The sequence below is a fragment of the Cetorhinus maximus genome, chromosome 34, assembly GCF_964194155.1.
Source record: "Cetorhinus maximus chromosome 34, sCetMax3.hap1.1, whole genome shotgun sequence".
NCBI lineage: Eukaryota > Metazoa > Chordata > Chondrichthyes > Lamniformes > Cetorhinidae > Cetorhinus > Cetorhinus maximus.
The window spans coordinates 1424925-1444522 of NC_135912.1; the positions used below are offsets into that span (position 1 = coordinate 1424925).

The 19598-nt window shown below is 52.4% G+C and overlaps 1 protein-coding gene across 2 annotated transcripts; it reads right to left on the reverse strand.

The window, feature by feature from the left end:
* Positions 1 to 2488: 2488 nt before the first annotated feature.
* On the reverse strand, positions 2489 to 18419 carry LOC144671747 (monocarboxylate transporter 13-like). 2 transcript variants are annotated; one of them, XM_078533761.1, is made up of 5 exons: positions 18296 to 18419; positions 13519 to 13741; positions 11955 to 12098; positions 10370 to 11158; positions 2489 to 3862 (listed from the first exon to the last, which is right to left on the reverse strand). In XM_078533761.1, exons 2-5 carry the CDS (start codon positions 13721 to 13723, stop codon positions 3645 to 3647), a joined length of 1356 nt encoding a protein of 451 aa, XP_078389887.1. In that variant the 5' UTR covers positions 13724 to 13741; positions 18296 to 18419; the 3' UTR covers positions 2489 to 3644. The 2 variants fall into 2 exon arrangements, with proteins under 2 accessions (XP_078389887.1, XP_078389888.1); XM_078533762.1 differs by lacking the exon at positions 18296 to 18419 and adding an exon at positions 18214 to 18288.
* Between the last annotated feature and the right edge of the window lie 1179 nt (positions 18420 to 19598).

Genomic DNA, 19598 nt, shown 5'->3' on the forward strand with positions numbered 1-19598 from the left:
TCTGCAGGAATATTTCCAACTCGGGCCGTCAATCCCGGAGCGAGGATTTCTGACCCTCGGCCTATCGGGTGGGGGGCCTGTCCTCCCTGATTCCTGATCCACCTGGAGCCTAGAGGCCTCGGAGGAGGCGTTGGCGTCAATGGAGTAACTTGGGAGGAACTGTACATGGTGGATGTGCTCTCTAAAATGAGGTTTGGGGAGGGAATTCGCAATTGGATCCAACTGCTCTACACTAACATCAGTAGCACAGTCTCAATCAATGGGTGGGAATCAGATAGCTTTCCGATTAAATCTGGAGTCAGGCAGGGCTGCCCTCTCTCCCCTGTCCTGTTTGTGTGTTGCATAGAACCCTTTGCTGAGTCCATCAGGAAGGATCCGGGCATAAGAGGAGTGACGATCCCAGGCAGTGGAGGCACTCAGGTCAAAGCCTCCCTGTACATGGACGATGTCGCCGTCTTCTGCTCAGATCCGCTGTCGGTGCGCAGACTGATCCACATCTGCGACCAGTTCGAACTGGCCTCGGGAGTCAAGGTAAATCGTGGGAAGAGCGAGGCCATGTTCTTTGGGAACTGGGCTGACCGATCCTTTGTCCCCTTCACCGTCAGGGCTGACGGCCTGAAGGTGCTGGGGATATGGTTCGGAGGGACCGGGGCATGCGTTAGAAACTGGAAGGAGCGAGTGAATATAGTGGAAAGAAAACTGGGCATGTGGGAGCGACGCTCCCTCTCCATTGCGGGTAAGAACCTGGTCATCAGGTGTGAGGCACTCTCGCTGTTGCTGTACGTGGCGCAGGTCTGGCCCATTCCAGACTCCTGCGCGATGGTGATCACCCGAGCCATCTTTCGCTTTATCTGGAGGTCGAAAATGGATCGTGTCCGCAGGGACGCGATGTACAAGCCTCTAGATAAAGGGGGTAAAAACGTGCCCAACATCGCCCTCATACTGATGGCCACCTTTGTGTGTGGCTGCATCAAGCTGTGTGTAGACCCTCAGTATGCAAACACCAAGTGTCACTACGTGCTGAGGTTCTACCTGTCCCCGGTGTTGCGAAGGATGGGTCTGGCCACGCTGCCGCGGAACGCTCCAAGTAGTTGGACCGTGCCGTACCACCTGTCCCTGGTGGGAAAATTTATGCAGAAAAACACCTTTGACCACAAGTCCATCAGGCAGTGGTCGGCACAAAACATCTTAGAGGCCCTGAGGGAAAAGGAGAGGGTGGATCCTGTGGGATGGTTCCCCGAGCAGACTGTCAAAGTCATTTGGCAGAATGCCTCATCACCAGAACTTTCCAACAAGCACCAAGACGTAGCTTGGCTGGTGGTGAGAAAGGCCCTCCTGTCAGATCCTTCCAACACCAGGAGTCTCACCCCCTCCGCACGTTGCCCTCGAGGTGGCTGTGGTGGGGAAGAGACTGTTGTTCACCTCCCTGTGGATTGTGCCTTTGCAAAGAAGGTCTGGAGAGAGACGCAATGGTTTCTGTCGAGGTTCATCCCGAGCAGTTCTGTGACACAGGACTCTGTGCTCTACGGGCTGTTCCCAGGGACACACACCGAGACAAACACCAACTGCAGCTGGAGGATCATCAACTCGGTGAAAGATGCTCTTTGGTCTACCCGAAACTTGTTGGTCTTCCAGCACAAAGATTTGTCCCCGACCGAGTGTTGCAGACTGGCATATTCCAAAGTCCAGGACTAGGTGCTGAGGGATGCACTAAAGCTTGGGGCAGCCACTGCAAAGGCGCAATGGGGAAAGGTCGCTGTCTAAGACCTTTCTGCCATGGTGTACCGAGGGACTGAGAATTGTATAGACCCCTCGGGCTGTATGACTCACAATGTATGTCTGCAAATGATTGTAATATTGATAGATTGTATTGATGCATCTCGTGATACACGTTGTAAAAGTTGAACCTGATTGTACTTTTGTGATGGTGATTTTGAAATGCTTTGGAAAGTTCTTCCAAGATATTTGATGAATAAAGTATATTTTTCCAAAAAAAAACTCGGGAGGGACTGTTTCCACAGGGAGAGGGGGTCGTTAATGAGTGGACCCGGGTCTAAGGTCACCCCAAAAGGGCCAGCACACTAAAGGCTTCTTTCTGTGCAGTATCACTCTATGATTCAATGATTGGGGCTTTGAGGGGGAGGAGAGAGAATGAGGGGCTCCTTGGTTTCGAAAAACAGGAACAAGCTCAGATTCGGGGAACCCTACCCCCCCCTTGCTTGAGGTAACTCAGGGTGCAGTAAGTTTTCTGCAGTTAAGCCTGGCTTGAACATTGAACTTGCAGCTCATTTTGATAGTTTTATCTGTGGTCGGGTGTTATGTGCAGTTCCAAGGCTCCATCTACTGGTATTGGGTTCCTTATATGTGAATCAGAGTCCCGCGCGCAACAGGAACGAACAGATTGTCTGTTTTCAGTGGTGTTGCCTGAGAGATAATTATGGACGCGGGACACCGGGCGGGGGGAGGACAGAACAGACCTGCTTTTCCCCCGTGTAGTGTTTTGGGGTCTTTCACCTGAAAGGGTAGACGGGGCCGTGGTTTAACGTTTTATTGCAGGAGTGAGATTAAAAGCACAGCGATCACATTGAGTCAGTCTACAGCACAGAAACAGGCCATTCAGCCCATCTAATATGTGCTGCTGTTTAGGCCCCACACGAGCCTCCTCCCACCCCCTCTTCCCCTCATCCCCCGTCAGCACAAACCCCTGTTCCTCTCCTGATCGAGCCCCCTCTTAAATCCATGTATCGCTATTCAACTCAACCACTCTCTGTGGGAGCGAGTTCCACATTCTCCCCACCCTCTGGGTAAAGACGTTTCTCCTGAATTCCCCCGTTGGATTTTTTAGTGACTTCTTCATATCGATGAGATCAGGTCTTGGTCTGATCTGCAAGTGGAAGTCTATATCCATCGCTTCAAACCTCCGTCATCTTCTAATGATCACCGTAATCAGGTCACCCACCTTCTAGAGAGAAGGGCCCCAGGCAGTTCAGCTGTTCCTGACCTGTATAACATCCCCCCCAGATTGATGGGAGGTGGACAGAGATTAACAGTGCAAGGGCATTCATCCTTCAACCAACATAACAGCAACGGGATTATCAGGTCATGATCGCATTGCTGTTTTGTGGGATCTTGCTGTGCAGGAATCGGATGACCCATTTCCGAAATATGACAACAGTGACAACACTTCAAAGGTATCGGCTGTGAAGTGCATTGGGATCTGCTGAGGACGTGAACGGTGCTATAGAAATGCAATGAAACGAGCCCATGATAAAGTAACAGACACGACTGTGATAGACCAGGACTGGAGTCTGGATAGAGGGGATGAATGGCCTTTTCTCACCCTGGATTTTTACTATGGTCCTTGCTGAATGGTCCAGTCATTTGTGCCCAGGGGACATTGCAGCTAAACCTGATGCTGAGCTCACTGGAATGATTTCGATTACAAATCTTGGGTCTGTCACTCCCTGACTGACTTGTCCCCTTCCCTTTGCGAGGGTCAGGGGTGGTGAGGTCCCACTGTAGCGCTACCTGAGACCGAGTCAGTCTGCCAGGGAATCTCGTGACGTCTGCACCCCACCCCCCCACCCCCCGTCACGGTCAGTCAGCTCTGTTTGGGGGAATCAGCGAGTGGCCACGTCTTCGAGTCACTCCTGCCGGCAGCCGCCCGTTACATCAGCCGGACCGGGAGTGCTTTCTCCGCCGCCCCCAGCGCCAGCTGGATCGCCGGTCCGCTGCCCGAAAAGAACCACTGGGCGGACGAGGAAACCCGGAACAAAGAGCAGGGTGAGGGATCCAGCCAGGATGAAGCCGCCCGCAGTCATGAAGGAGACACTGTAACTTCCTGTCACGTCCGCCAGGAACCCTGGGAGAGAAGAGGCAAGCGGGGGGGGGTCACAAGTCAGCAAATTTTGGTCTTTTCCACTGCGCCGGATTCGAACCCGCTCCCCCCTGAGTCCACACCCCATTCCTTGTGTTAATGGCTGGACAGATGAGCTCGGAAGGTGAGCGCTAGTGAACGACAGGTGGCATCACAAGCAACCCTAATCCTGGCTTTGTCACCTGCCCGCAGCACACGTTTTCCACCAAATTCGATAAAGGCTACGGTTGTAGCATCTATATCTGCCCCGCCTGAGGACACTGAGGTCAAATATTCCAGGACAAACCTGGGATTGAACTGACGCCTTCCCTGGTTCTGATGACTCAGGGCCCACACCTCTATTCAAGGCTGTTCGAACAGCAAAACCTGCCTTTAGGAAGAGGGGGGCCAAACGCAAAAACGAGGAAGTGATGCGAAGCCTTTTATAAATCACTGGTTAGGCCCCAGCTGGAGTCTTGGAAGTCCGAATCTGGGCACCACAATTGAGGAAGGATGCCAAGGCCCTGGAGAGGGTGTGGAGGAAATTATCAGAGGGACTTCAGTCATGTGGAGAGACTGGAGATGCCTGGACTGTTCTCATTAGGACAGAAAAGGTTAAGGTTGGGGTGGTGGGGGATGGTGGGTGTTCAATGTTATCAGGGATTTTGATAGAGTAAATGAGAACAAAGAGTATGATTAGCTCAGTTGGCCAGAGAATAATTCAATGCCTTGGTAGATCTTCGGGCCTGAGGTACTTCTTGGGGCCTGAGGTAGTTATGGTGATCTGAGGTAGTGGTGTCATGAGGTATATCTTGGGGCCTGAGGTAGATCTTGAGGTCTGAGGCAGATCTTTGGGCCTGAGGCAGATCTTCGGGCCTGAGGTAGTGGGGGCCTGAGGTAGTTATGGGGTACTGAGATAGTTCTTGGAGTCTGAGGTACACATGGGGGCCTGAGGTAGTTGTGGGGGCCTGAGATAGATCTTTGGGTCTGAGGTAGTTATGAGGGCCTGAGGCAGATCTTGGGGCCTGAGGCAGATCTTGGGGTTGGAGATGGTTATGGGGACCTTAGATAGATCTTGGGGCCTGAGGTAGTTATGGGGGCCTGAGGTAGATCTTGGGGCCTGAGGTAGATCTTGGGGCCTGAGGTAGATCTTGGGGCCTGAAGTAGATCTTGGGGCCCGAGGTAGTTCTTGAGGCCTGAGGTAGTTATAGGGGCCTGAGGTAGATCTTGGGGCCTGAGGTAGTTATGGGGGCCTGAGGTAGATCTTGGGGCCTGAGGTAGATCTTGGGGCCTGAGATAGATCTTGGGGCCTGAGGTAGTTATAGGGGCCTGAGGTAGATCTTGGGGCCTGAGGTAGTTATGGGGGCCTGAGGTAGATCTTGGGGCCTGAGGTAGTCCTTGGGGCCTGCCTCCCCACCTCGCCCCCTAGTGATGTCACGGCTTGAGCCATGATTAGCCACCCTCGGATAGCAAGGACGCAACATAGAAAGAGAAATAGGAAGAAACCGTTTCCACTGGCAGGAGGGTTGGTAACCAGAGGGACACAGAGGAAGGTAATTGAGAACCGGTGGCAGTGGCGGGGGGTGGGGGGAGGTGAGATGAGGAGGAATTGTTCATGCAGCGAGTTGTTCTGATCTGGGATGCTCTGGCTGAAAGGGAAGTGGAAGCAGACCCTTTAATAATTTTCAAAAGGAATAGAACTGGAAATACTGGAAGGGGCCGAATTGTGTGGCTCTGGGGAAAGAGCAGGAGGGATTGGGATGAATTGGATGTGGCTGCTCTTTCAAAGCTATGGGCCTAATAGCCTTCGGCGCTCCACGATCCTATATGGTTTTAAACACTCTTTTCGATCTCACTTTTAGTCGGGTTTACCCTGACACATCAGGAAGTGGTGATTGACAGGGCGGAGAGGATTCCTTCTGCAGTGACCACCAGCAATGCTCAGCCAGTAAACCTCAGTAAAACAGGACTGTGGCCTATATATATCTAACAGAGCACCACAGGGATATAGCTGCAGGTAACTGTACGGAGACCGTCAATATCTTGATGAAATTGTATCTATAAGGCGTTTATTAAATAGGTTATGATGAAAGTTTTGAATTGTATTTGTACCTGCATAGTTCCAATTCGTTAAATTCAAAACTGGACAAATAAGTAAGACATATTTCTACAGCACCTTTCACAGCCCGGGGCTCCAAAAGTGCTTTACGTTAAGGGCAAGAAAGCAGTTCAGACTAGTACTCTCATTTCCCAGGTTTTACTGTTTTCTCATTCTGGGAGCTAATGAAGTGCTCTTGGAATTGTAGTCACCCGGACAAGCCAACTCTGACCAACCGATTACGAAAGGCAGTTTCTCTCACTCAGATTCAGCCTGACTCGCGAGAGGGCTGAGAACTCTCATGATCGGAACTGCAGGCCCTTCCCAGAGTTTTTCTTTGAGCTGGAGAGAAGGGATCAGGGGGCAAATCGGGGCCACTTGGCCTGGTGTAATGTGGGGCATGTGTAAGAGGCCCCGAGGAGTGGGAGGAGGAGGAGGGGGAGGGGGAGAGGAGCGAGGACTGGGGTCTGCTCCTCGTAGGAAGAACTGGAGAAAGTCTGGCAACCGCCCGGCCAGGGACCATCCCCTGGGAGGCCCAGCATCGGGACACTTCCCCCTCATCCAGGAAGCCCGGCCCCACTGTGGCCTGCCTCCTGCTGCTCCCAAATCGCAAAATGGAGATCTCGGGGGGAATAACTTAATTATTCTCAATGATCAAATTGAAGGGAATTGGAAGAAGAGGGCGAGATGAGGGGGAATCGTTCACACGGCGAGTCATTCTGATCTGGGAGTTGTGCCTGAAAGGGCACCGGAAGCGAATTCGTTAATAACTTTCAAAAGGGAAGAGAACCGGGCAGGAGCCTCATTCCTAAATTGTGTTTACAATTTTCAGTGAGGTCAGGTTCAAACTTCAAAACTAAGTTAGTTCCTGTTTGTCCACATTCCAACTCGACTTTTTCAGATTCCTGCCGTGTTACCTCACGGACTCATTGACGTTTTAAGCACAGAAAGAGGCCATTCGGCCCATCGCGTCCACGCCAGTCAACAAAGATCTGACTACGCTAATCCCATTTCCCAGCGCTTGGCCCATCGCCCTGGAGGCTATGGCAACACAAGTGAATATCTAAATGTTTCTTAAATGTTATGAGAGTTTCTGACTCAGCCACCCTTTCAGGCAGTGAGTTCCAGACTCCCACCACCCTCTGGGTGAAAAGATTTCTCCTCCACTCCCCTCTTAGCCTTCTACCTCTTACCCTAAATCTCTGCCCCCTGGTTATTGACCCCTCTACTAATGGAAAATGTGCCTTCCTATCCACCACATCTATACCCCTCACAATCTTATACACCTCCATCAGGTCCCCCTCTCAACCTTCGCTGATATCTTGTATCTTGCATGAGACACAATGCCCTCCGTCTGAAGCACCTCCTTTGGAGGGTTCTAGCAGGTTTACAACAAAGTACTAGACTGGGTCTCATGTTGCTGCACTGGCTCCTGTCAGTAACCCCAGCAGGACTGACACCTAAGCCTTGCTAATTTTGATCAGAGCCAGTGCGTCTTTTACGGGGAACCGAACTGAGCTGACATGGCCGATTGACAAACTCTTCAGTGACAGGCGGACCAAGAACTGGCCGAAAATCGTTCTATCCGTTTCCAAGTTTGACCTGAATCTCTGTGTGTTTTACTCGCAGGGTAGACTATTCTCAAGTGGTTGTGGAATCAATTGTGTCTGTTCCCACAAGGGGAAAATATCCTCCCAGCATCTACCCAGTCAAACGTAGTGGTATTGTCACTGGACTAGTATTCCAGCAACCCCCCCCAGGGTAATGCTCCGGGGACCCGGGTTCGAATCCCGGTGAAATGTGAATTCAATAAAAACCTGGAGTTCAATGAAAACCCATCCTTTAGGGAGGGAGATCTGCCCTCCTTACCTGGTCTGTCCTACATGTGACTCTACAGTAATGTGTTTGAACAAGGGCAATTAGGAATGGGCAATAAACGATGGCCTAGCCGCCCCATAAACAAATGAAATAAAAAAGCCCCCTCAGGATCTTATTGAAACATGTAGGCTTGCCTCGCGTTCTCCTCATAGGTTTTAAACTGCAGCCCTGACGGCCATTTCAAGTGGAATCAAGGTTCCACGATCTTATTCAGAGAAGAACGAGGGTGTGTTGGAGAACAATATTTATCCCTCAACTAACGTCACCAGAAACGCAGACTGTCTGTTCATTATCACTGCACATTGTGCACAAACTGGTCGCTGCATTTCACACAGTGACTACACTTGGAGAAGTGCCTCATGGACTTCGGGATGTCCTGGAGCGGTGAAAGGGGCCTTCGAAGAGTGCTCGAGAGGGCCTTAAAGACAGGCCAAGTGTCACAGCCCGAGCTCCAGGACCGAGCAGCTGCCACAGGAGGGACAGTGACCATTCACAGCTCTTTCTCCGCCTTCTCACTGGGGACTGCGGACGAAGGGTATCCGACTCGCGATCGGGCCCATTTGAGGCCCAGCTTTCTGTCAGTCCCGGCCTCCCGACAGGCGGCTGGTTTATAATAAGCAGGAAGAGCTCGGTTCCGTCTGTGGCTCAGCTGGAAAATTGTCTGTCCCGACCCTCTGCCTGAGTCCACCTTGGGCAGGCGGTGGCAGAGGGTGTCATCGTGGGCCTCAGTGCCCTAGGGAAAGGAAAATTGTCAGGGTTCCCACTCCTTTTTTAAAAATTTAATCTTTCAAGGGATACGGGCATCGCTGGCAAGGCCAGCATTTGTTGCCCACTCCTAATTGCCCTTTAACTGAGTGGCTTGCTAGGGCATTTCATGGGGCAGTTAAGAGTCAACCCCATTGCTGTGGGTCTGGAGTCACATGTAGGCCAGACCGGGTAAGGGCAGCAGATTTCCTTCCCTAAAGGGACATTAGTGAACCAGATGGGGTTTTACGACAATCGTTGATAGTTTCATGGTCACTGTTACTAAGACTAGCTTTCAATTCCAGATTATTAATTGAATTTAAATTTCACCAACTGCCATGGTGGGATTTGAACCCCTGTCGCCCAGGGCATTAGCCTGGGCCTCTGGATTACTAGCCCAGCGACATTACCACCAGGCCCCAATCTCCCCATAACTTGATAAATATTATACACTGCTTGGAACAGTTTGTATGCACACTGCGTAGATAAAAGGAACTGTGATGCCCCCAGTGGTTAAGCGTGGGAGAAATCTGGCAGAGGGAGCGCAATGTGGGGAAAATGTGAAGTTGTTCACTTTGGCAGGAAGAATAAAAAAGCAGAGTATTACTTCAATGGAGAACGGCTGCATAATTCTGAGGTGCAGAGGGATCTGGGTGTCCTAGTACATGAGTCACAAAAAGTTAGTCTGCAGGTACAGCAAGTAATTAAGAAGGCTAATAGAATGCTATCCTTTATTATGAGAGGGATTGAAACATAAGGATGTTATACTTCAGTTAGTTATACAGGGCATTGGTGAGACCACATCTCGAATACTGTGTTCAGTTTTGGTCTCCTTATTTAAGGAAGGATGTAAATGTGTTGGAGGAGGTTCAGAGGAGGTTTACTAGATTGATACCTGGAATGAGTGGGTTGTCTTATGAGGAAAGGTTGGACAGACTGGGCTTGTTTCCACTGGAGTTTAGAAGAGTGAGGGGTGATTTGATTGAAGTTTACAAGATCCTGAACGGCCTTTGACAAGGTGGATGTGGAAAGGATGTTTCCTCTTGTGGGTGAGTCCGGAACTAGGGGGGCACTGTTTTAAAATTAGGGGTTGACGTTTTAGGACAGAGATGAGGAGAATTTTTTTCTCTCTGAGGGTTGTGTGACTTTGGAACTCTCGGCCTCAGAAGGCGTTGGAGGCGGGGTCACTGAATATTTTTAAGGCGGAGGTAGATAGATTCTTGTTAGGCAAGGGAACTGAAGGTTATCGGGGGTAGATGGGAATGTGGAATTCATAACACAGGCCGATCAGCCATGATCTTATTGAATGGCAGAGCAGGCTTGAGTGGCCGAACGGCCTACTCCTGCTCCTGTTTCATATGCCAGTTTGCTGATACCCATTGTCCAGCCCTAGCACATGAAGAATTGCACAGAAATTACAGCAGAGAAACAGGCCCTTCAGCCCATCTGCTCTGTACTGGTTTTTATGCTCCGCATGAGGCTCCTTCCACCCTCCTTCATCTCGTCCTATCAACAGATCCTTCTATTTCCTTCTCCCTCATGGGTTTAACTAAGCTTCCCCTTAAATACGTCTGGGAAAATTGCCTGAAGCGGCCGACGAAGGAGTGACCCCCCCAGTTTCTCCAGAATTCCCAGTTGGTGACTATCGTATGTTTAGGAGCCGTAAATGATGGTGAGGCAGACAGGGTTGAGCAGGTTCCTTTGGGGATTGTATCCAGCGCGAGCCAACAGGCGCTCAGAGGGTAGAAATAAGGAGAGAGGGGAAGGAAACGGCAAACGAGAGCTTTTATTACCTGACAGGGGAGGCCCAAGGAGTCCGCCGATACTCAGGACCATCAGAAAGAGCCCGATGGCATTGAGAATCCGCCCAATTCCTACGATATCTGGGAGAGTGGAGTAGAAGAGCGGAGCAAGGCCACCAGAACAGAAGCCATAAAAGAGACTGAGGCCCATTAGGCTGGAGTAGGTGTGCCCCACGGGAATGAGCAGGAGGCTGACTCCAGTGAGAACGCTCCAGGCGAATAGCGTGTGGATTTTCCCAATCAGCTTGAGGTCAGCCAACCAGCCGGAAAACAGGCGAGCGATGGTCTCGGAGACGGCGGTGAAAGACATGAGGAAGGCAGCTCTGTAATCGCTCAGTCCCAGGTTCTTCCCGTGGGCCATCAGGTGGATGTAGGGGACAAAGTAGCCGACGGTCATCAGGGTTACTGCCAAACTGTACACCACAAAGCCCCGGTGCAGGAAGAGGGTCAAATCGAAGGTGGAGGTCACTTTCCCCCAACACTCGGGGCTTCTCCTTCCCCTGTCGGGGTGTCCCCTTGAGGTAACGCGAAGGTCCTCTTGGAGCGTGATGGGCCTGAGCAGGGCCGCACACACACAGAGGTTCAGCATCACTGCAGACACCACCTGGAGGGCCCCGCGCCACCCATACTCGTCGATCAGGAACTGAAACACCGGGGGGAAGAAGGAGGACGCGATTCCCACTCCGGTAAAGGCCAATCCGGTCGCCAAGGCCCTGCGCCTCTTGAAGTACCTGGAGATCATGGCCATTGTCGGGGTGAAGACTAAAGCCCAGCCAAAACCTGCAGAGCAAAACGAGGGACAGTGAAGCCTCCTCTCTCAATGGGCGTGTGGCCATTTCGTAGTCTTACCGCCCGAGCTCATTGGCATCGCGAAGCTGAAACCCTTCACCTCCCACAGTCTTTCCTTCCTCCTACAGTCATTCCAAACCCAAGCTTGCCTCGTGTAATCGCCGCTTTCCCATCTATTCCACCTTCTCTCCCACTCGTTCAAAAGGCACTTGGATTGGTACTGGAAAAGGAATCATTTGCAGGGCGATGGGAGGTGGGACTAATCGGATCGCTCTTTCAAAGAGCTGGCACAGCTGTGATGGGCCAAATGGCCTCCTTTCTCTGCTGTGCTAAGATGAAATGCCATGTGATCAAATGCCATGTGACCTCCAGGGCTACGTCCAATCAGAGTTAGTAGCCTCAATGAGCAGTGTTCCCCTGAGTATAAGCCCCTGATCATTGTTCAGCGGATGGATGAGTGGTGGGTACAGGGTCGTGACGGCCTTCAGAGTGGAATAGCCAGTCAGCGTTGCATATCAAGGCTGCGCGTGCAGAACAGCCCCCACTCGGGCAAGAAATGGGAGGGGTGCCACACTGCCGTGGAGACCAGACCCTGCAGAGGGAGTCACTTCCAGGCAGGAGGAGGTAACTGGAGAGAGGTGGACCGACCCAGTGACCCAGGATGGACCAAGCTGCTCCTGGGAACCCGCTGGTGCACCTCCCCAACAGTGGGGGGCTTGGAGAGGGAAGACAAACCCCGACGGTGGGGTATCTGAAGGAGGGCCTGCATTGACTCGACTGGGCTGACCTGTCAGGAGTCCGATGGAGAGGTACAAGTGCAGAAGACTCTGTCCAAACGAGGCTGTGAGCATCCCCAGGGAAGCCAAGACTCCACCGACCATCACCACCGGGCGGGCTCCATAATGCATCCCGAATACACTCCCCACCGGACCTGTGAGTGGGAACAAAAAGGCAGCCCAGGTTCGCATCTCGAGAGACCGGCGGACACGCGCAGAAAGAACGAATGAGTTAGGCTGAGCGGCATGTTAGCTTCTATCTCCGGGGGGCCCCGCTAGACAGAGCAGCGAGTTACACCACAGCTCTGACTCAACAGCTCCTGGGGGCTACTGTGCTCAGTCCACAGGGCGTCACCCTCCACATCGGGGGGGCGTGTGTAGTGCAGGGTGGCCAGAATCACACCGGGGCGAGAGGGATTGGGTTACGGGGGCCGGTTGCACAGACCTTGTACAATAAAAGCAAAACACCGCCGATGCTGAAACAATAACAGAGAGCAGCAGGTCAGACAGCGTCTGTGGAGAGAGAAACGGGGTTGACAGGGCTCTGGAGGAGGGTCGAAACCCTAACTCGGTTTCTCTCTCTCTCCACAGTCGCTGTCAGACCCGCTGAGCTTCCCCAGCGTTTTCTGTTTCTGGTTTGCCGAGACTTGTATTCCCTCGATTAAAAGGCGATTGGATGTTGGAATAAAAATGGTACACTTTCACGGGGTGTGGGCGTCGCTGGCCAGGCCAGCGTTTGTTGCCCGTCCCTAACTGCCCTCGAGCTGAGTGGCTCGATTGGCCATTTCAGAGGGGCAGTTGGGTGTTGGGTCTGGAGTCACAGGCTGGGTAAGGAGGGCAGATTCCCTTCCCTAAAGGGGCATGAGTGAACCAGATGGGGTTTTTACAACAATCGATGATAGTTGTCACGGTCACTGTGACGAGCTTTTAATTCCACATTTATTAATTGGATTTAAATCCTACCAGCTGCCGGGGTGGGATTTGAACCCATGTCCCAAAGGCATTAGCCTGGGCCCCTGGATTACTAGCCCAGTGACAATACCACTACTCCACCGTCTCCCCCCACCCTGCAATCGGACGGTGGTGAGGTGGTGAAAGGATTCGATAGGGTCGCTAGAGGGAAACTATTTCCTCTGGTGGTTGTTGAGTGGCGGGGGAAGATTTCTGATCGGTGGGCAGGGGCCAAACAGTAAAAATCAGAGCAAGACCATTCACAGTGACATCAGGAAGCACTTTTTCACACAAAGAATACTTCCCCCTCCCCCCCAAAAAAAAAGCTGTTGAGAGTGGGGGAATCAATGGAAAAGGTCAAAACTGAGATTGTTTTTTTTTGTTGGGTAAGAGCATTAAGACCTATCGAATCGTGGGTCAAAGGAATTGAGTTATAGATCTCAGCCATGATCTAATTGGACTGTGCAGAACAGGCTCAAGGGGCTGAATGGCCTCCTGCTGTACATGTGTATCCCTCGAGGGCGCACAGCGATTGGGCCATGTGCTCACCGGACCCCTTGGGGTGTTCTCAAAAAAAAGAATAATGTAAGTTTGGGGAGCAACAGAGGAGGAAACGCGACTCACTTGCAAACTGCTGCATTGCCATAGCGATGGAAGTGATCCAAGAGACATGGCTGGAGGTCTCCCGGAAGTACTGGGTGAACTGAATGAAGAAAACGCCAAAGGATCGCGTGATGCCGACCAACAGGCAGTTGTTCAAGAAGCCAGCCAGAACGATCATCCATCCCCACCCTCCATCTGGTACCTCGCTGATGACAGGCTCAGCCATCGGAGGCTGTGGTGGGACCTGTGGAGGCAACACAACGCTCAAAGGGTTAACGGGGAGAGGCCAACCCCCCCACCCCGCATCCCCAGCCCCACCCCCACCCCGGGCCATCGGACCTCTGATCAGCGAACACTCATTAAACACTCCAAGAGTCTTGCACGGTTTGCTGGGTTCAATGGACCTCCTGTTCTGATGTGTGATTGTGTGTGTTTATGTGTGTGTATGTGTGTATGTATATGTGTGTGTCTATGTATTTGTGTGTGTCTGTGTGTGTGAATGTGTGTCTTTATATGTGTGTGCCTGTATGTCTCTGTATATGTGTATGTGTGTGTGTCTGTCTGTGTGCATGTGTGCATGTTTATGTGTGTATGTATGTGTGTGTGTCTGTGTGTATGATTATGTGTGTGTGTATGTATGCGTATCTCTGTATATGTGTGTGTGTGAGTGTATCTGTCTGTGTGTCTATGTATGTGTGTGTGTCTGTTTGTGTGTGTGTGTGTTTATGTGTGTCCATGTTTGTGTGTGTGTGTGTTTATGTGTCTGTGTGTGAGTGCGCATCTCTGAATGAGTATGTGTGTGTATATGTCAATGTGTGTATGTGTCTGTCTGTCTGTGTGTGCATGTGTGTGTGTCTGTGTGTGTGTGAGTATGTGTGCACGTATCTGAATTTGTATATGTGTGTGTGGGTGTATGCCTGTGTCTGTTAGTGTGTGTGTGTGTAAGCCTGTGTCTGTTGGTGTGTGTGTGTGTATGCCTGTGTCTGTTAGCGTGTGTGTGGGTGTCAGGTGATGCTAGATGAAGACAATATTGGACTTGGCTGTGATGCACCCTGCAGCTGGTTAGCCTATATCGTGATTTCAGGCATGTTTGGGAAATTGTACCCAGATTCCCGATTTGCTATCCCAGCGGATGACAATCCAGAGCTGGAAGGTCAATAATTCCTAATGCCTTTAGGATCAAACTCTCTCTGTGCTGGAGTGGGCGTGAGAGGCAGGATTTTTATGTTAGGAGGAGCTGTATTTGCAAGGGGCACAGCTTGTTGAGTTGAAGGGAAGCTCGAAGAGGGCTCTGGTGTTCGGAGAGGGGTCTGAATCTGGCACTCGAACGGGGCAGTGGAGTGGGGTCTGAGTCTGGTGCTCAGAAAGTGAGTGCTGCTCGGTGATGGAGGGAATCTCTGTGCTCTGTGCACTCTCCGTCATCGTTTATTTTGTTGAAACTCTGACTCAGTCTCCCGTAATGCCTGTTTTCCAGAGCCTCAGGCTGTTGATCTGCTCCCCTCTCTCAGTCTTCACTCTTTCCCACAATCTGCGTGAATCGCCTCACTCCGCACACATCAGCCAGATCTTCTCTTCTACTAGTTTCACTTTACTCACTGCCCCTGCTCCGGTCCCCTTCAGAATCTCCAGCTTCATCTTCTGAGTTTCGAAATGGTTCTCCTATTCATTCTCTGGATATGGGATGTCGCTGGCTGGGCCCAGCATTTATTGCCCATCCCTAGTTGCCCCTTGAGAAGGTGGTGGTGAGCTGCCTTCTTGAGCCACTGCACTCCCTGTGGTGTAGGTACACCCACTGTGCTGTTAGGAAGGGAGTTCCAGGATTTTGACCCAGCGACAGTGAAGGAACGGCCGATATATTTCCAAGTCAGGATGGTGAGTGGCTTGGAGGGGAACTTCCAGGTGGTGGTGCTCCCATGTGTCTGCTGCCCTTGTCCTTCTAGATGGTAGCGGTTGTGGGTTTGGAAGGTGCTGTCCAAAGAGTCTTGGTGAACTTATACAGTGCATCTTGTAGATGGATATAAACACAGATAAAGACCAGATCATCTGTTTTTGCTGCTGTTGGTTGGGGAATAATTATTGTGCAGGCGCTAGGATAATTCCACTGCTCTTCTGCAAATTGTGCCACGTGATATCCATTAGGACCAATAGGGGAATCAGACAGGGCTGTGGTTTACTATCTCATCTGAAAGACAGTGCCTCTGACAGTGCAGCACTCCCTCAGTACTGACCCTCCGACAGTGCAGCACTCCCTCAGTACTGACCCTCTGACAGTGCAGCACTCCCTCAGTACTGACCCTCCGACAGTGCTGCACTCCCTCAGTACTGACCCTCTGACAGTGCCGCACTCCCTCAGTACTGACCCTCCGACAGTGCAGCACTCCCTCAGTACTGACCCTTCGACAGTGCAGCACTCCCTCAGTACTGACCCTCCGACAGTGCAGCACCCCCTCAGTACTGACACTCCGACAGTGCTGCAGACCCTCACTACTGACCCTCCGACAGTGCGGCACTCCCTCAGTACTGACCCTCTGACAGTGCAGCACCCCCTCAGTACTGACCCTCCGACAGTGCTGCACACACTCAGTACTGACCCTCCGACAGTGCTGCACACACTCAGTACTGACCCTCCGACAGTGCGGTGCTCCCTCAGTACTGACCCTCTGACAGTGCTGCACACACTCAGTACTGACCCTCCGACAGTGCTGCACACACTCAGTACTGACCCTCCGACAGTGCGGTGCTCCCTCAGTACTGACCCTCCGACAGTGCAGCACCCCCTCAGTACTGACCCTCCGACAGTGCAGCACTCCCTCAGTACTGACCCTCCGACAGTGCAGCACTCCCTCAGTACTGACCCTCCGACAGTGCAGCACTCCCTCAGTACTGACTCTCCGACAGTGCTGCACACACTCAGTACTGACCCTCCGACAGTGCAGCACTCCCTCAGTACTGACCCTCCGACAGTGCAGCACTCCCTCAGTACTGACTCTCCGACAGTGCAGCATGCCCTCATTACTGACCCTCCGACAGTGCTGCACACACTCAGTACTGACTCTCCGACAGTGCGGTGCTCCCTCAGTACTGACTCTCCGACAGTGCATCACTCCCTCAGCACTGACCCTCTGATAGTGCAGCACTCCCTCAGTACTGACCCTCAGACAGTGCAACACACATTAAGTACTGACCCTCTGACAGTGCAGTGCTCCCTCTCTACTGACCCTCCGACAGTGCAACGCTCCCTCAGTACTGACCCTCCGACAGTGCAGCGCTCCCTCAGTACTGACCCTCCGACAGTGCAGCGCTCCCTCAGTACTGACCCTCCGACAGTGCAGCGCTCCCTCAGTACTGACCCTCCGACAGTGCAGCGCTCCCTCAGTACTGACCCTCCGACAGTGCAGCACTCCCTCAGTACTGACCCTCCGACAGTGCAGCACTCCCTCAGTACTGACCCTCCGACAGTGCGGCGCTCCCTCAGCACTGACCCTCCGACAGTGCAGCACTCCCTCAGTACTGACCCTCCGACAGTGCAGCACTCCCTCAGTACTGACCCTCCGACAGTGCGGCGCTCCCTCAGTACTGACCCTCCGACAGTGCAGCACCCCCTCAGTACTGACCCTCCGACAGTGCTGCACACACTCAGTACTGACCCTCCGACAGTGCGGCACTCCCTCAGTACTGACCCTCTGACAGTGCAGAACCCCCTCAGTACTGACCCTCCGACAGTGCTGCACACACTCAGTACTGACCCTCCGACGGTGCTGCACACACTCAGTACTGACCCTCTGACAGTGCTGCACACACTCAGTACTGACCCTCCGACAGTGCTGCACACACTCAGTACTGACCCTCCGACAGTGCGGTGCTCCCTCAGTACTGACCCTCTGACAGTGCTGCACACACTCAGTACTGACCCTCCGACAGTGCTGCACACACTCAGTACTGACCCTCCGACAGTGCAGCACTCCCTCAGTACTGACCCTCCGACAGTGCAGCACTCCCTCAGTACTGACTCTCTGACAGTGCTGCACACACTCAGTACTGACCCTCCGACAGTGCAGCACTCCCTCAGTACTGACCCTCCGACAGTGCAGCACTCCCTCAGTACTGACTCTCCGACAGTGCAGCATGCCCTCATTACTGACCCTCCGACAGTGCTGCACACACTCAGTACTGACTCTCCGACAGTGCGGTGCTCCCTCAGTACTGACTCTCCGACAGTGCATCACTCCCTCAGCACTGACCCTCTGACAGTGCAGCACTCCCTCAGTACTGACCCTCAGACAGTGCAACACACATTAAGTACTGACCCTCTGACAGTGCAGTGCTCCCTCTCTACTGACCCTCCGACAGTGCAACGCTCCCTCAGTACTGACCCTCCGACAGTGCAGCGCTCCCTCAGTACTGACCCTCCGACAGTGCAGCGCTCCCTAAGTACTGACCCTCCGACAGTGCAGCGCTCCCTCAGTACTGACCCTCCGACAGTGCAGCACTCCCTCAGTACTGCACTGGGATCTCAGCCTGGATTATGTGCTCAAGTCTGTGAAGTGGATCTGAAACCCCCTCAGCACTGAGCCAGGGTGGACATGGTTAATTGCTAAACAGCTTGTATTCTTGGCGAGATTTCCAAACGCCTTGATGTTACCTAAAATAATGGAAGGACTGTGAGTGGAAACTCTCCGATTTCATCCTCTGAATGTAGTGGCACACCTGCATTACCTGTTTTTCGATTCCTGTCAAGGCATTGAGAAAGGAAACAAATGCAACCAGCAAATCCAATTAACCTGTTGAAAGAACTTACCAATTGTAGTAAGGGGGTTTGAAAGCGAGGATTACTGAACTGACGGACACTGTTAGCACAAGGCCTTCTGTCAACAGACAGACAGACACTGTCCCCAGGAAAAGAGAATAACAAGTGTTAAAAAAAAAATTATGCTGGTTAAAGAATAACTACCGTAACGGCCAGAGTTAGGGAGCGTGTTCAAATCACCCCCACCGAGAGTGAAATGGAGAAATTTAAAATGCTGAGGGTCAGAGAGTGATAGATAAGTTCCTTGCCTCCTTGACTCAACAGCAATCCTTTCCTTTTGCTTACCCCATCCCTAATTGCCCCTTGAGAAGGTGGTGGTGAGCTGCTGCCTTCTTGAGCCGCTGCAGTCCCTGTGGTGTAGGTACACCCACCGTGCTGTTAGGGAGGGAGTTCCAGGATTTTGACCCAGCGACAGTGAAGGAACGGCCGATATATTTTTGGAGGGTGGGTGAGGTATCAGAGGATGAGTGAGGTATCGGGGTGAGTGAGGTATCGGAGGGTAAGTGAGGTATCGGAGGGCGAGCGAGGTATCGGAGGGTGGTTGAGGTATCGGAGGGTGAGTGAGGAATTGGTGGGTGAATGAGGTATCAGAGGGTGAGTGAGGTATCGGAGGGTGAGTGAGGTATTGGAGGGTCAGTGAGGTATCGGAGGGTCAGTGAGGTATCGGGGTGAGTGAGGTATTAGAGGGTGATTGAGGTATCAGAGGGTGAGTGAGGTATTGAAGGGAGACTGAAGTATATTGGAGAGTGAGTGAGGCATATTGGAGGGTGAGTGAGGTATCGGAGGGTGAGTGAGGTATCGGAGGGTGAGTGAGGTATCAGAGGGTGAGTGAGGTATCGGAGGGTGGGTGAGGTATCGGAGTGTGGGTGAGGTATCGGAGGGTAGTGAGGTATCAGAGGGCGGGTGAGGTATCAGAGGGTGAGTGAGGTATCGGAGGGCGGGTGAGGTATTGGGGTGAGTGAGGTATCAGAGGGCGGGTGAGGTATCAGAGGGTGAGTGAGGTATCGGAGGGCGGGTGAGGTATTGGGGTGAGTGAGGTATCAGAGGGCGGGTGAGGTATCAGAGCGTGAGTGAGGTATCGGAGGGTGGGTGAGGTATCAGAGGGCGGGTGAGGTATCGGAGGGTGAGTGAGGTATCAGAGGGTGAGTGAGGTATCAGAGGGTGAGTGAGGTATCAGAGGGTGAGTGAGGTATCGGAGGGTGGGTGAGGTATTGGAGGGTGGGTGAGGTATCGGAGGGTGAGTGAGGTATTGGTGGACGGGTGACGTATTGGAGGGTGAGTGAGGTATCAGAGG